Here is a 16,587-nt window from a genome sequence, read left to right on the forward strand (position 1 = left end):
CAGGGGCGTCTTCCAGAACACACGGGTATGGACGCGCAGGCCTAGCTGGTCCCAGCGCTGCTGGGAGGCAGGAGGCACAGGAGCTGGGGACGGGCCCTAGACTGGCAGGGGTGGCTGATCTCAGAGCATTACGGCCCCTCCCCACTCTCAGCCATAGGAGAGAAGCAGCGATTCTCTCGATGGTGTTTCTAGCTCTCAGGGACTCATGGGCTGGACTCCTCTGCTGGACCAATGTTTCCTGGAAAGCCCTTTGATGTCAGCCTGACAGCATGGGGCACTGGAAGTGAGCATCCTGAAGGGCTTGCCTCCATGGTTCATCAGACATCCTGGGCGTCAGAAGAACCACATCAGTATCTGTATCCACCCTACCCCAAGCATGTGCATTGGATGTCCATTTGGAGGTCCAAAGGCCTAGGGGCCAGGCACCTGTGGTTCTAGGAGTTTCACCTGTAGAGACGAGGTCTAAGAAACATCGCTGAAGCCACTCTATGTTGCAAACAACCCAGACTCACAGAAAGGAAGGGAGGTCAAAACAAGAAACCGGAAAAATCAAATAAACAATCTCCTCCCCTGCCTTCTCAAACTCCCGTTTTTTTAACTTTATAATTTACAAAACCATGTTTGCATTTGATTCTTACTGAAGCCCTAGTAGGTAAATAATGAAGACTCATTGTTAAATCCCCCATTTTACAGATGAGAAAACTGAGGCCCAGTGTAGGCAAAATTGGGCCAAGCTCACAAAGGTAGTCAATGATAGTCTGCACCTGGAATGCAAGGTGGAATTTTCTCTTGTCTGAGGTTCGTTCCACCACAGAGAAGTAAAAAGACAACAACAAGGTAGATGGCGAGATCCCGAAAACAGGAAGAGAAATGTCACGGGGCTCAGATGCTCTCACCACGGAGGACCCTGGTCACAAGCTACCAGAAGCTGACGTCTGTGGACGGTTCTGTTGACCTCTGCTGCCACCACGTGGTGATTCTGCAGTTCCTCAGCCGAGAGAGCCTTCGGGTGACTGATTCTTTCGGTAGTGCAGAAGGCAACAGAAAAATCAAGGAAGATACTCTCAAAGGGGAAAGGAAAAGAATCTAAGGACATTTTCCCCACTGAGATTTAAGCTAAGAATGGCAATCTGTGTGCGGGTTCTGCGGGATGGTAGTGGTTGCCCAGGGCCCTACTCTGGGGATTCCAAAGAGGCATTTAGTGTGTCTGGAAAAGGCTCTATGACTGATCAGGGATGCCCATTGTCGGCGCAGAAGTGAAAGTGACGTCATGGACACGTGCCACAGCACAGCAAAAGAGCAGTGGCCCTCGCATGTGGTTCTAGAGAGAGAGAAAATTCAGAATAATGAAACCATTCTGGAAACCAGACTGTGGACAAAATATTTTATTGTGTTTTGTTCTCCACCAGACAATAAGACCCAGAGAATGTCCGTTCCAGCATGCTCGATGCCACCGCCTCCGAAGTGCCTCTCAGCACCTGCCACCACTCCCATGGGGAGGCCCTTACAAGGCTTCCTGTCCCTCCACTGCGCCCTCCCTGCCCACCTGTTGCAGCTGGGCAAGGAGAGGCCTGACTGCCCTCCTAGGTCTCCCTTCTCACCTGCACAGAGGGGCTCTGTGGGCCAGCGCCATCCGCAGGGATCTAAACAGAGAGAAGAATGAGGGTGGCCAGTGTCCCCTGGAAGCCAGGCAGAAATATCTGATTCAGAAATGACTTGAAGAGGTTATTGGTGTTTTTATTCGGAAGTGTGGCGACAATGGAGCTCCTCCAGGAACTCCCAGCGAGCGCACAGCTGGCGTGGGGGCAGGGTCCCCGTTACCCTGCTTTGTCCCACGGGCCAGGACGGATCAATAAGCTGGTGTCAGTCAGTGGTGCTCCACTCCCTACCCGGGCAGCAGCTGAGTGGCCCCGGCCAGGAGGGAAGGGCCAGAGTCCTCGGAACGAGGAAAGAAGGGATTCTGAGGTCAGTGCCGATGGCTGAATGCCCACCCGGCCCAGAGCATGAGTGGAAGGGCAGCCTTCCTTCTCTTCAGTAAATTCACTCCCATGGGTTTCCTAGATGGCTGCCTTCAGTGGTAGCAAAATGAGGCTGTGGTCAGAAGACCCCAGCTCTGGCCAGGGGACGCTGGCCCTGGGGAAAAAGGATGAAAAAATAGGGTTTTCATCTAACCAGGGTTATCAGTCAGCAAGGCCTAAGGGTCAACAATCCCCCGAGAAAATCGTTTCTGTGAAGCAACCGTTGGCAGAGTCTCACCAGGAGAACAGATGAGAAGGGAGAGGAGGTTGTCTGGGGTTATTCCTAAATGTTCAAAAAAAGGGTATTACAGGAAGAATGTATCTTCTTTCCTTGAAAATGGATTTTCCAGGAATTGAAAGTAGATCAATGAGGTTTGGAGCAAGAAGGTCACAGCAGGAGGCAGACCTGCATCACTCCAGGAAGCTTCTGGGATAGTGGATCGTGGTCGGTGGGCATGGGATGGTCCAGCTGGAATCATGGGCTTCCAACAAGCCGAACAGCTGACTGCTGACCAGGGTTGGGACCTCACTTCTACCGACAAGGGTCATCTTTCTCGTGCTGAGTCTGGTATCTCCCTGTGAACAGATAAAACTAACCACATCCCAAACCACCACATCACGTGGCATTCACTGGGTTTCATCCGGCCCTTGGGTCACTCGTATGTGGTACCCTGGGGGGGAAATAATGGAGAGGAGGAATGAAAAGCCAGCGTTTTCCCTCCATGGGACCTGCTGGGGGTGAGGGAGAACTCTGCCTCTGCTTGCTGGAAGGAAGCTGGAGGAGCTGGGTCGGTAGCTGCTCCCTGCAGACGCTGGAAAGAATCCCGTGCCATCCCACCACCTACACCGAGGGACGCGAGAGAGTCCCCATCCCACCCCCTCGCAGGGCCTGCGGGGCTCTGTGGCTCTCTAACGTCCATCATGTCTCGCCCCGTCCCCAGGCTGGACTCCCAAGGGAGGCACCGGTTTCCACATCTTCAGAGACTGGATGCTATTGCCGCCTAGACCATGAAGTGCCCGTGAACTCAGAGCTACTTGGTAAATTCAGATCCAGGACTTGATAAAGGGCCTCGGAAGTGTAACTCCTTGTGTGAGACTTGTTCAGGATGAGGCTCCAGAAAAGTCACTGGGAGCCTTCTCTTCCACTGAAGAGCCACAGCCTCCTGGCCCACACCTGCAGAGCCAAGGCCAGCACCTATCTCGGCCTCCTATCCAGTGAGAAGACGTTCAGAAAGAGGGGCTTCCAGCTGGGGTGGTCGCTGCTCGGAAAGGCCAAATCCAGAACCAACAGAATGTGGCTTGCTAGAAACATCTTCCTTCCTCCTGAAGTAGCCAGTCTCCAGGGTGGTGACAAGTGGCTGGTGTGACAGCTCAGGCAAGTGTCCAGCCACTCCGAGTGCTGCCAGGTCTTGGCACTCAAGCCACCTTGCTGCTGAATATTTAATCACATAGAAAGACGGTCCTGAACTATTAAATGGGAAGAATGAGGAATAAAATATTGCATAAAATTGGCATTTTATTTTGTTCTTTTTGTTTGTGTTTTCCGTTCTTTCTACGATAAAGAGGCACTGACTTTATTACAGGATTTTCCGGAAAGCCACTTTCCTCCGTTCACAGGGGGGAGCAGTCGGTATCTGAGCACAGCTTTGAGAACCAGACCATTCTTCTGCCTTGCCCTGGACAAAACCCAAGGAGAGTAGTGCTTCACTCAAGATGTTTAAGTATGCAAAATGTGTTACTCCTCTTTTCCTTTTGTAAGAGAGGGCAAAGCACCAGGAGAGCAGTGAATGTGGGTGCTTCAGTGAAAAGCTAAAGCACTGATGTAAAGCTGGTGGCCAGGGCTTGTCCTGGGCTCAGTCTTGTCGGCCTGATCCATCCCTCCCTGCCCCGGGTCTAGGGTCTGGCCCCATCCACACATGCCAGCAGGCCGCTGCTGTTCCAGGGGAGGCAGCAGGCAGGTTTGCTAGACCTTTCTGAAGGGCCATCCTTCTTGAGAGAATTGGCGGTCACCAAGGCAGAAGCAAAATGGTTTCTTGTTGACTAGAAAATTCGGTGACTCATCCCCCTTTGTCTTCTCAGCTCTGTGTTGAGCCAGAGAAGGAGAAATGGGAGGAAAAGAAGAGAAGGAGCTGAGGGGATACTGGAAGTTAATCGTCCGTCTTCTCAACTATGTTTCTGAGTGGCCATCTCTGTCAGGCTCCGTGTGAGGCACCAGCGATAGAGAAGTGAAGAAACACTCACAGTTCTCCTGGGACCTTCACGCTGGCTGGGGAGTGAGGAAAGTCATCAGGCAGTTATGATGCAAGGGGATGTGGTAGGGGCTGAGCAGGGGCTGCAGGGGAGAGCCTACAGCAGGCACAACTCATCTTGGTTGAGGCATAAGTGCAGGCTTCCTGGAGGTAGACTTCTAGACTAAAGCCTGGATGACAAAGAGGAGTTGGTGAAGCCAAGGACGGGGTAGGGGGAGGGGTGACAAGATGGTGTCAGGCAGGGATAGCATGTGCAAAGACCCGGAGGCAAGAGCAAGAATGTTATCTTCAGGATGCTGGTGATGACAGGGTTGATTAGTAAAGCTTGACCTAAAGGGCAATGCGGAGCCACTGAGGGCATTTGACTAAGGGAGTCACTTGCTCAGATTTCTTTTCTTAGATCCCTAGGGCTGCAGTGCTCTTTTACAATAAGAGAGGGAGAGAGAAATGGTGTGGGGGGCAGGGAACGAGGGCCAAGGCTGTCCTCCAGGGCTTTGGGAGCCCATTGGTGGCCCTCAGACTCATGCTCTGAGTCCAGTAGGGAGGTGAGGAGATGGTGCCCTGTTTAAGTCCTCATTTCTGGGCCTGAGCCATTGAATTTGTATAGGAAAGTGAAATACACATCTCTTCAGGGGCTGTTGAAGCTGCTGGATAGGAAAACAGATTGGTGAGCTCACTATCAAAGGGTAAATTCTGTACCGATCTCAGTTACTGGGCCCCCAGCTCACCACCAGTCACAGGTGGGCATTTCAGAAGGGCCTTCTGATGACAAGAAGGGTGGCCATTGTGGCCCCAGAACTGACACAGATTAGATAGGAAATGAATGACAGGGTCATTTCAGAAGGTCACAATGTGTTCATGGCAAAGAAGAGAGTGTCAAGCTCCAGGGAGGTGCAGCTGGCTGGGAAGGAAGCACACTGACCTGGCGCTCAGGGGCTGGTCACGGTGTGGTCCCCGCGGATCGCCTGCAGCGAGAGCTCATACCCAAGGAACATGGCGGCGCTCATGGGGAAGCCGCGCACAGTGTTCACCGTGATGCCTCTGAAAAACACCTGTGGCAGGAGGCAGCGTTATCACAGAGGACTGACCCAGACCCTCTGTAGTGTCACCACTGAGGCACAGAGAAAAGATTGGGGATGTTGCCACTTGTCCCAGGCTGGACTCCACAGAGCCCAAAGGACCCTTGTGAGCCAAAACCACCCCGGATGCCCCAGTCATGCCCCTGCCTCGACCCACATCACCTGTGACTGGGCTTTTCCTCCCAGGCCTGGTACGCATACACTAAAGACTGTGGGCAAACGCTGACCGTGAACACCACATACACTTGCTTAATTGCTGCTCTTTCTCATGTATATACCTGTATGCATGTGTATACACACACAGACACACACAAACACATGCACACACAAAATTCTCTGGAACCTGGAAGTCCGCGCTCTCCACTGACCAACCATCTTGATAGGTGCGTCACAAAATGCCCCCAAGGGGCAGAGTGGGGAAGAACTCAGGCCATACTTTTAAGACTGTAGACACGAAGTTGAGACACAGCTTTGGCATCTAATAGCTGTGTTACTTCAGCAAGTGGCAAAGTCTCTGGAACTCAACTTCCCAACTGCAAAATGGGGGTAACAATACTATTGAGCTGATACAGCTGCTGAAGGAATAAACGAGATGATGCTTTCAAAGCTCTTGCCCTGTGCCTGTCATGCAGCCAGTGCTCATGAACTGCTGACGGTCCCATCACCCTCATTATTATCAGGAGCCATCTTTACACAGAGTGGCACTCAACCTTCCATCATTAGTGTAAGTGCCGAGGAGGACTGGCCTGAATCGATGAGCTGCTTAACTCAGCCATTGATAAGAGAAGCCTGTATTTGTCTTCCATCCCTCCCATCACTAGGGCATATGATAAGATGCTTCACTTCCTCCCCGAATCTTCCTGCCCAGTGCTGGGTAGAAATTGATCAATGTAATGTGGTTCCAGCCTTTGCCCAGTTTAAAACCTACTAGGGGGAGATAAGCCCCACGTGAGAATAATTATAATATGATCTAGAATGTGATGAGAACAGATCAGGGCTTTGGGGAGGGGGGGAGGGCCTGTCCTTGAATGTTTTCCCTGGGAAGAGACAACACATCTAAAGGAAACCCTACTCAAGCATAAATGACCCGACAACTGTCAGGAATATGATGTACACCTGTTAGCTCACTCCTGTATATTTACTAAGTGTAATAAATAGAACTGGTACTGTAATTTTGAGGAAGTAGAAATCCAGCCCTTTTACATTTCCCCAGTTTCCTCGGTTGTGAGGCACTGTGGTGTCAGGGTAGGTACAGGCCACTGTCGCCAGCCAGGATGTCAGGAGGTCTTCCTTCAGGAGAGACATCTGCACCTTAGCACTCCATGGCTGCCTGCAAGACATAGCCTGGTTGTATGGGGAGAGAATGGCCTCTGTGGTTTGGGGGGAAGCCTTGGCCCTCACAGGGAAGGGAGCTGACGGACAAGGATCCCCAGAGGGGAACAAGTGGCTCAGCCAAACCACGGAGTGATCCAGGCAAGGGGTAAGCAGGACACTTGTAACATCTAATGTCTAACCTTTCTGGAATTCCCCAGGCTCACCCAGTGTGACTGAATAACAACAAGGAACTGGCCCAAGCTCTAAAAGGAAAATTCCATGCTGGGTGCCCATAAACACTCCCCTGTGGGCCTGGGCTTGGCTCTGCTCTGTGAGGCCGAACCAGGCAGGGCCCAACTTGGAGTGTGGTCTCCTCTCCCACAACTCTGGGTCCTGCGGGAACCACGGAACATTTCAGACTTACAGACACGACCTCTCTCCAGCAGCACTGGCCTGCTCTGCTGTGAGGTCCAAAGACGACAAAGTGCAGACCTGCTGGCTCTTACCCTGAGCTTTCGGAACACGAAACCACCAGATCTAGTCTCTCCTCATGAAGCCTCAATAGCTCTCCACTGCCCAGGGAAGTCTACACCCTTCCCTGGCCTGCCAAGACTCCTATGCTCGGGCCCTGCACTTTCCCTGGGCAGCCTCTTACACCTGACATTCTGGGCAAGTTAACAACCTGTCATTCCTCCAAGGAGCCATCTCTCTTCCACTACTGTGTCTCTTCTGTTCCATCTGTTGGAATGTTCCCCAGGCCTGGCTGCACCCTCTAGCAGTCTTCCCAGGGCCACCCCAAGCTGGACTATGGCCCGTTGGCTTCTGTGCACTCAGGATCTCTGCCATCACAGCACTTCTCACACTGTCTCTAACTACCCAACATTTGTCTGCACCCCTATTAATAACCTCAGTCAGGGTAGTGAAAGCAGGGATGTGTGTGCTTGGAACCCCCAGCATCTACACCTCTGAACCCCCAACATCTATGCCTCAGAACCCCCAGCATCTAATACTTTCCTTGGCCCAGAGGGCTCTTTATAAATTGTACTAAATCAATCAGTGGACGGGTGAGTGGATGGATGGAATGAACAAATTCCTTGTTGTGAAAAGGGAACAGTCTCCAAGCTGAAAGAGTCCTGCTGGTGTTAGTGGTAGTGGGGGACTCCGAGAGTGGAGGGAGGGCTCCAGTCCCCAGATGGCAGAACCAAAGGGCAACCAACTCTGCTGCCTCGGGAATTGCTCTTCCTGCAAATGTTCCTCTCCACCTCTCTTAAGAGTTGTTCAATCTCAAGCCACCCTCACGAACTCCCTCACAACAGCCACTTCCATGCAGCTGAAGGATACCAAGTCCCTTCTCTGGCCTCCTTATCTCAGACGGTAACTCTCCCAATATGCACGATGACCCAAGTGGCCCATGACGAATGTCACAGCAGGCAGAGTATGGACTCACAGCACGCAGAGAATGGACTTCTTTTTTGATTCGAGAGTGCCCCCAAAGTCCTAGACTTCTGATTCCCTTTATCAAAAAGGCTGCTTTCCTGGTAATCATTAAGCAGGTTACAAAGAACTGCCAAACTTGGGTACCATCACCATTATTCTACTCCTTCCCAAGTCTTCATTCTCACTGAGTTCTCCTTCCATAGTGAAGTGGGGACAGGTGGGCTCACCCTGCCTCAGTAAGCCACAGTAAAAAGTGTCTGGGAATGGAAGCTCCGCAGAGCCAGCCCCACAGCCAGCTGTGACTGGAGCCAGCCACTGGGCCCCAGGAAAAGCCGTTCGTCCTGCTCCTGAGAGGGACTGTGAGACAAGCCAGTCGTCCAGGGCTATGTGGGACGTTTTCTTCATGTTACTATTTACGTTTACATGCAAACACATATACAAACATACATAAATAGAACTACCCACAAATAAGCCTGCACAGTCTGTGAATATTTTTGGAATATATTCTAAGAAACTCATAACAGTGATTGCCTTTGAGAGAAGATGGAAGACCAAGGAGGGACAATTAGACAGTATATCCTCTTACATCTTTTGAAACTTCCTATGTTCATATATTATCTATTTTTAAAACCAACTAATAAAAAAATTAAGAATGATTTTCAGTCACTGAGTGGTTAATCAAGCTGAATGCCATTAGCTCTATTTAAAACCTGTCGCTGAATATAAACTATGGACCAATGCTACTGAGATTAAGAAATTAATCATCTGACCTCAGTTGCCTTCCAGGACTTTGTTCTTAACAGAGCACAGTAATTTTTGGAGGAAATAATATCAGCAATATATTTAGCCTCTATAGACCATACAGGATTAGGACACATTAATATTTTGACACATTAATTTGAGTAACTTGACACATTAATATTTTAATTAATAGCAGACAAGAATATCTCGAATAAAACAGCATCCTGTTTGAATCTCTCTTATGTGTCCCTCTGTACTTGCTGGTTGAATCACAAACTGTGCTTCTGCTAAAACAATATAAAAGACAAGTGAGGTGAGGATTCTAGGAAGGTGGCAGAATACAAAATTCCAGAAATCTGTTTCCTTACCTAGATAAAAGTTGCACTGATGGAATCTGCCTGATGTAACTGTTTCGGAATTCTGGGGTTTACTGAACGCTTACACCTTCCAGGAGAAGTTTGGACAGTAAATCTGGTTAATTTCAGTCCAGTTTAGCTCTTAGCCAGGTAGCAGCTACCCATGCCCCACCCCCGGACCTGTGGCAGGCAGGTGCACACACGCTTGGGAGCAACCTGCACACACAGTTTGCGGAAGCCAGAGTGGGCAATAAGGACCCTGGCTTGCAAATACTGGAGATCTGTGTTTTCATCACTGATTGCTGAGTCTGACCACAGAGATGCAAAGAGGAAGGTAGCCACTGCTGTTTCTTCTATCCCCACTGATGCAAGTCCCCCCTCCTCTGGCCAATGCCCCTTTCCCCCTTCATTTTTCTCTCTTTCCGCCTTTGGAAGCTAGATATTAAAGACTAGGATATTCAAAGGCAACAGCATTATGGGAAAATTGGAAAGTAACCGTGTATTCCCAAAGAAAGGCTCAGAAAAGACCTGAGAAGACCTTACGTTTACACTTCAGGTTGATCTTTGGCATAGAGACAGCCTACAACAATCAAAAAAGCAAAACAATAAACAAAAATAACAACAAAAGCCACTAGACACTGGGGGAGGAGGGGAGAAATCTGATTTCCAGAGTTACCACATAATTAAATTCAAAAGTCTAATTTTCAATAAAAAATAACAAGGCATAAAAAGAAACAAGAAAGTATGGTCCATTCAAAGCAAAATAAATCAAGAGAAACTGTCCCTGAAAAAGACCTGATAGCAGACCTACCTGACAAAGACTTTAGAACTGTCTTAAAGATGCTTGAAGAACTAAAGCAAGATATGGAGAAAGTCAAGAAAATGATACATGAACAAAATGAAAACATCAAGGTGAAATAGAAAATCCAGAAAGAAAGCAAACAAAAATTATGCCGCTAAAAAGCACAGTAACTGGAATGAAAAATTCACTATAAGGATTTAAGCGGGCAGAAAAGAGAATGAACAAACTTAAAAATAAGATAATAGAAATTATTGTGGTTGAGAAAAAGAAACAAGATTGAAGAACAGTGAAAAGAGCCTAAGGGATCTGTGGGAAACTATCACGCAAACCAATATATGCATTGTGGAAGTCCCAAAAGGAGAAGAGTGATAGGGGCAGAGAATATTTGCAGTAATAATGGCCCAAAACTTCCTAAATTCAGTGAAAGACATGACTATAAACATCAAAGAAGCTTAATGACTCCAAGTAAAATAAACTCAAAGAGACCCACACCAAGACTGACATTATAATCAAACTTTTGAAAGCAGCAAGATAGAAGGAACACATTACATACAAAGGATCCTCAGTAAGTTTAACAGCAGATTACTTATCAGACACTTGAGAGACCAGAAGTCAATAGGCCAACATATTCAAAGTGCTACAAGAAAAATGTCAGTCAAGAATCCTGTATCCAGGAAAACTATCCTTCAAGACTGGGGGAAAAATTAAGACATTCCCAGATAAGAACTTCCCAGAGGGAGTTCATTACCACTTGATCTACCCTGTAAGAAATGCTCAAAGGAGTCCTGGAGGTGAAATGAAACAGCACTAGAGAGTAACTTGAAACTGTATGAAGACATAAAGATCTCAATAAAGGTAAATACACGAAGAGAGTGACATCAGCATCATGGCAGTACAAAATGTCCCTATCCTTCCCCACCTCAACAACAAAAGTTGGGCATCCATCCATGCCCGGGGCCTCTGTGGGAGTTGTGGGATCCAGCACCCCATGGCAAGGGACCGAAGAGTCCTGCCCACCTCTGTTTCAGGTACTAGGCAGAGAGACCTCAGTACTGGCAGTGGAAGCTAGAGCAGCCTATGAACTGGCCCCAGACCCTCCAGCTACAGTCTGGGAGCACCTGGAGAATAAGGGCTTGGCCAGTGTGTGTGAGTGAGTGTGTGTGTGTGTGTGTGTGTGTGTGTGCGTGTGTGTGTGAGTGAGTTTGGATGCACTGGAGTGGGTAGTTAGTAAAGACTGGAGGGCTGGGGATGAGGCAGCCATGTGAGGAAAGGTCCAGTGTCCAGTAGTAACATTAACACTAGTAAAACTACTAATACTAATACTAAAGCCAATGACAAGTGGCTAACTCTTTTTAAATATCCTTTGTGGGTTATGCATGAAGCTAAGCCCTTTTTATATGCCTAATTTAACCTCACTAACAAATAGCCCTGTTGTTCATGGTAGGGATGTTTAGCCTAGGAGAAAGTGAGGCCCGGAGGTGAAACAACTTGCCACGAGTAGCCAGGCTGGCTTTAACTCGAGTCTGCTGATGTGAAGGGGCAAGCCAAGAAAGCTGGGGGCCCACTGGAGGCAGAGCACACATGAGGGTTTCTCTGGAGGGTACTAGGGGGTGTCACGGGAGGCAACGTAGACAGGGATGATTTTGTTTATAGCCTTGGATGCCAAAGTTGGAATTCTGGTCGTCATCCTAGGACAGTTGAGACAGAAAGAGGCTTGGATTTAGATGAGCTCTTTGCATGCAGGGAGGCAGAAAGAGAAGGGAGACAAGGTCAGGTTGCAGGCTGCCTCAGAGCTGAGCCAGAGGTTGTGGGCTGTGGACTCAGGTGCGGTGAGGGAGAAGAAGACAGGCTGGGGGAGTGGACGTTGTGAGATGTGATGACCGATGTGGCCCTGGGACCCCCTACTTGGAGGAGAGCGAGGCACCGAGCAGTGAGTGAGGAAGCAGCTCCCAGCCTTTCCTGATGGGAAGGTAAGATTTGGTGACACACAGATGTGGGTCCAGGTCCTGCTCTGCCATGCACCGGCTGTGTGACCTCAAGTAGGTTACCAGTCCTCTCTGCGCCTGTCTTCTCCACCAGCCTGGGGCATGGACTAGATGAGACAAGGATCTAAGTAGGGCTTGATGTGTAACCGCCAGTACTTCGGTTTCCTGATTCCCCTCTCTGCAATCTCATATCCCCCAAAATGTCTGGCCCACCTTCCAGAAGACTGACACTGACCCCGTACCACTGCTTGGGGCTTACTTTAAGACCTTCCTTCTGGTAACTCTGGGAGATACAATCCAGGACACCTTTGTATTTGTTTAAATAAACCCCGTCAGCCTGGAGTCGACTTTTCACGACATCCATAGGAGTCGCTGTCCCCCAAGAAATTGCTCCTGTAAAGAGAGAGACAAACAGGTGTCAGGGACTGGCTGGTTGGGGTCTGGAGGGGACGTGGCTCCCTGCGCCTTTGCACCATCGATCGGCTAAACAAGCTGCTGGGGGAAGTAGGAAGAGCTCAGGCAGGATCTGTGAAGGCCATCCCTGAACTTCCTTCACCACTCACTGTGGAACTTCATACAAGTCTCCTCCTCTAGGCCTTGAGTCTGCCATCTGTAAAATGGGGCAACAGTACCTACCTTCATAGGGCCACTGTTAGGACAAATAAACAGATGCACATGGAGCGTTTAGCACAGAGCCAGGCCCAGAGCCAGCGCTTTGTCAGCGGATGCCTTTATTAGCAGCTTTTACTGGAGAAACAAGAACAGGCCCCCCAATACTTTGTAGTGCCTTTCCGGGGTGCCAAGGGCAAGAGCAGCAGAGTGAGGGCTGAGGCAGAAGACCTGTGGCTCCGCAGAGACAGAAGGGACTCTGAATACAGAACAGCTAAACAAACACTTGCAGATAGGCTGCTTGCCGACGAAGGGCCAAGTAAGGACTGAAGACAGCAGGGGCAGGGCTTTACAAATCTTGTCACTTTTCCAGATATCTCAAATAGAAGCCTTGGGACGATGTAACACTGGGTCATCCTCATTGGAGAAGCTCAGGTGCCCTAGTTTGAGCACTTTTGTAACTTTAAAGGACTCTAAGGAAACAAAGCCAGGTTACTGTATAAACACGAAAATTGGCACATCCTTAGGAAGAGAAAAACAAATGGATGCCAAAGTCCAAGGCAGCTGTTGCAAGGTTTAATAATTGCTGCCTAGAGATTCCCAAAAGAGGCCTTAGCCTGTTCTGGACCCTCTGCCCAACCCAGCATCCAGCCCCTGTGGCCTCCTGCCCTTGATCCTCTGGGAACCCTCTACACCTCCCTTCCCTCTTGCCTCCTGCCAGGATAATGGGGTTGCTTGCCCTGGAGTCTGTCCAGGTACTGCCCTGACATCCTCCCCTGTTCCTCAGCCCAAGGGCAAGGGTATTACAAAATGTGGTCTGCCTACCAGGCCACTCATACCTGCTCTCATCAGAATCGAGAATGGACGGGGCCTTGTTTGTCCTCTTGGCCAGCAAGTGCTTACTAAGTGCTTACTAGGAACTGGCACAGGCCAGGCCTCAGATACATGGGGGCAGAGGGCAGACAATGGTGTTCGGTGGCTAAGATATGGGCTTCGTTATGTGCTTGCTGAGTTTCAAGCATAGCTAATGAGGAGGAGGAGAAGGAGGAGCAGGAAGAAGTGGAGGAGTGACAAGTTTCTCCTCTCTAGAAGATCTTTCCCATCAGCATCACACATACTGTGTTATCAGCTTTCTTAAAAAGCAACCCTCTATTGACTTCCCTACCCTGCTCTCGCTATAGCTACATACCTCTCTTCCCCATCACAGCACAGTCAAACCCTTTCGACATATCGTGGGTCCTTGGACTGTCCAATTTCCCTCACCCCATTCTCTCCTGATCCCACTTCTGTTGGGTGTTCACACCCTTCTCTTCACCAAAATGGGTCCTCTCACAGTCCCTGATGACCTACATATTGCTAAATCCAGGCAGCAGGCACAGCGAGTGCAAAAGCCCTGTGGTGGGAAGAAGCCAGGCATGGTAAGGGTGCAGCGAGGAGACCAGTCTGGCTGGAGCAGAGCAAACAAGGGGAGAGGAGCAGAAAAAGAATGCAGCAGGGTAACAGGCAGCTGGATCATAAAGAGACTGAAAACCACTGTAAGAACACTGATTTTTACCCTAAATGAAGTGGGGATGCTGCATGGTTTCTGAAGTATGAAGGATTAAGTAACCAGTGCATGGTCACCAAATGAGTAAGTGATGATTTGAACTGGGATCTTGCTGACCGCAGAGTCCCTGCTATACTGTCTTCATTAGCTGTGTGCCCCTGGGTTGGTCACTTAATCTCTCTGAATCTCAGTTTTCTCATCTGAAAAATGGGGAGACTGATTCCTCCCTTACAGAGTTAATGCAATGCTCACATTAGAGAGGTTTGCTGTGTCAACATTCAAAAAAGGTGAACCCCAATAACAGATTTCCTTTTCACAGCTCAGTAATACCTGACACAGAAGAAATGGTCAGAATACATCTTCTGACTGAAGGTTCAACAATCCCGAATAGGAACTTGCTGTTCCCACAGGTCCAGAGGGAAGGAGAGGTGAAAAAGAGGAAGACCATTCCCATTCCCAGCCTCTCCTCTGTCTGGCCAGGTCTGGCACATAGGAGGTGCTGAACAAAGAACTGTTGGATGAGTGGCTGGATGAATCATGCCCTTCCCTGGGCTGAGAAGGGCACAGTAGGCTCCCCAGCCATCCCACTACAGGGGTCAGCCCAGGGACAGGGGTCGGTATGGCTGTCCTTACCTGCCATGCCGCCGGCCAGCCACACGGCACAGGGGCTGGGGCCTGTGCAGGCCTCAGGTGTGATCCACTCATTCAGGAACACATAGGGGATGAAGTAGAGGCAGTAGCCCGGGACATCCCTCAGCAGCATGGCACTCACGCCCCGGTACATCCCTGCCAGGCCCTCGGTCCGCACGATGGTTGCGATGCAATGCACAGGCCCCTGGTAGACTGGCTGCTTCCCCAGAGCCACTGCCCCGGGTTTCAAACCAAGGGTGGCTGCAAAGACAGGGAGGAGAGGATGGCAAGTCACCCAGGGGGCAAGAGACTGGCCTATCTCCAGCACTGGAGCCAGCCGGCCCCTTGACAACTTCCACTCACGTGGCCTACTGCTTTTTACCAAAACTTCTGACCTTAGCAGCTTGAACCAAGATTCTCAAGTCCCAATGGGAAGGCCAACACGCGCAGCCAGCTGTGCAGCCAGACTGGAGACAAGGCCTGCCGGGGGATAAAGCACCAGGTGCCTCAGTGCTTTCTGGTCAACCATCACTATGTCTTTGTAAGCAGCACTGATGGCAGACTGCCCAAGATCAAAGATGAACAAGCTGTACCAAACTCTTTCCTGAAGCAGAGGTTGCAAAAGCATTGGACTCTGTGTGTGTGTGTGTGTGTGTGTGTGTGTGTGTGTACTTGTGCATAGTGTGGTAAAAAAACATATGAGATTTGGACCCGCACCATTCTGGTTCCAAATCCACAGAACCCACTACTTAAAAACTGTTCGATCTTTTTCAGCCTTTGGTTCCTTAACATTAAAAAGAGAATAGGCCACTATTTATTGTATACAAAGTTGCTAAGAAAGTAGATCTTAAAAGTTCTCTACACACACACACACACACACACACACACACACACACACGGTAACTACAGAATATGATGAAGGTGTTAACTAACCTTACGCTGGTAACCACTTCACAATACACATGCATATGAAATAATCAAGTTGTATACCTTAAACTTACATGACGTTATATGCCAATCATTTCTTAATAAAGCTGAAAAAATTTTAAAGGAAAAAGAAAAGAACAGGTGAGTATACCTAAGATAATACCTCTAAAGTGCTGAGCACAGTGCGAGGAACACTGTAGGAGGAGAATAAGTTATCCACAGATTATTACTGAGACTGACCTGACCAGCATGAATCAGGAGGATACATGGGCTGCAGGGCCAGACGTGCTGTCCCTCCAGGCTTGGCCAGGCTGTGCCCTGAAATAGCTGTGGGGCAGCCCTGATACCACCGGCCACACAAAGACCAGGGACACAGGGCTGCTGTCTCCTTGTCTACCTCTGGGGTATCTGCTGGCAGATCATGGCTTATGATGTCCATAGCTTCTTCTAGGGCTGTATGTAGCCAGCAAACGCTGACTGTCTCTTCCTCTCAATCTTTCCACCAGGCTCCCCTCTCTTTCTCTGATGCTGATCTCCCCAGCTGTGGACCCTTTAGCTCAGCATTGACTCATGACCAGGGAGGCCTCCCAGTCCCAGGACAGATGCAGTGGACTCCTATTCTCAACATTCCATTCTTGAAGAACTAACATGGTATGACCAGGAAACAGAACGAAGGTTGCCTGTGACACACACCTTTGTTACCACCTGGGTTTAGTTTCCTGTATGTGGCATCTCACTTTGGTTTTGCACCCGCTGACAAAGAAGCGGTAACTTTCATTACTGAACAGTTGAATTTCCAAGTTCCCCAAACAGTCCCACCTTTATCAGATGAAAGGTTAGGAGCAAAGATTCAGCTTCCTGATTCCATAGTCCAAACCGAAGATCTGAGAGTCA

At 49.4% G+C, this 16,587-nt stretch overlaps 1 protein-coding gene across 10 annotated transcripts in view; it reads right to left on the bottom strand.

The window, feature by feature from the left end:
* Positions 1-1,370: 1,370 nt before the first annotated feature.
* SLC25A48 (solute carrier family 25 member 48) overlaps positions 1,371-16,587 on the bottom strand; it is a 211,959-nt gene continuing 196,742 nt past the window's right edge. For 3 of the 10 annotated variants that reach the window (XM_087862251.1, XM_087862253.1, XM_045794643.2), the window contains 2 exons: positions 14,770-15,027; positions 5,327-12,374 (listed from right to left, as the gene is read on the bottom strand). In XM_087862251.1, coding sequence (XP_087718377.1) covers positions 12,106-12,374; positions 14,770-15,027 — 527 coding nt within the window. In that variant the 3' untranslated portion in view covers positions 5,327-12,105. The other 7 variants (XM_045794644.2, XM_045794650.2, XM_045794646.2 and 4 more) reach the window with 6 other exon arrangements.

This window comes from Ursus americanus, chromosome 5 (genome assembly GCF_024610735.1).
Source record: "Ursus americanus isolate L20-20 chromosome 5, mUrsAme1.1.p, whole genome shotgun sequence".
NCBI lineage: Eukaryota > Metazoa > Chordata > Mammalia > Carnivora > Ursidae > Ursus > Ursus americanus.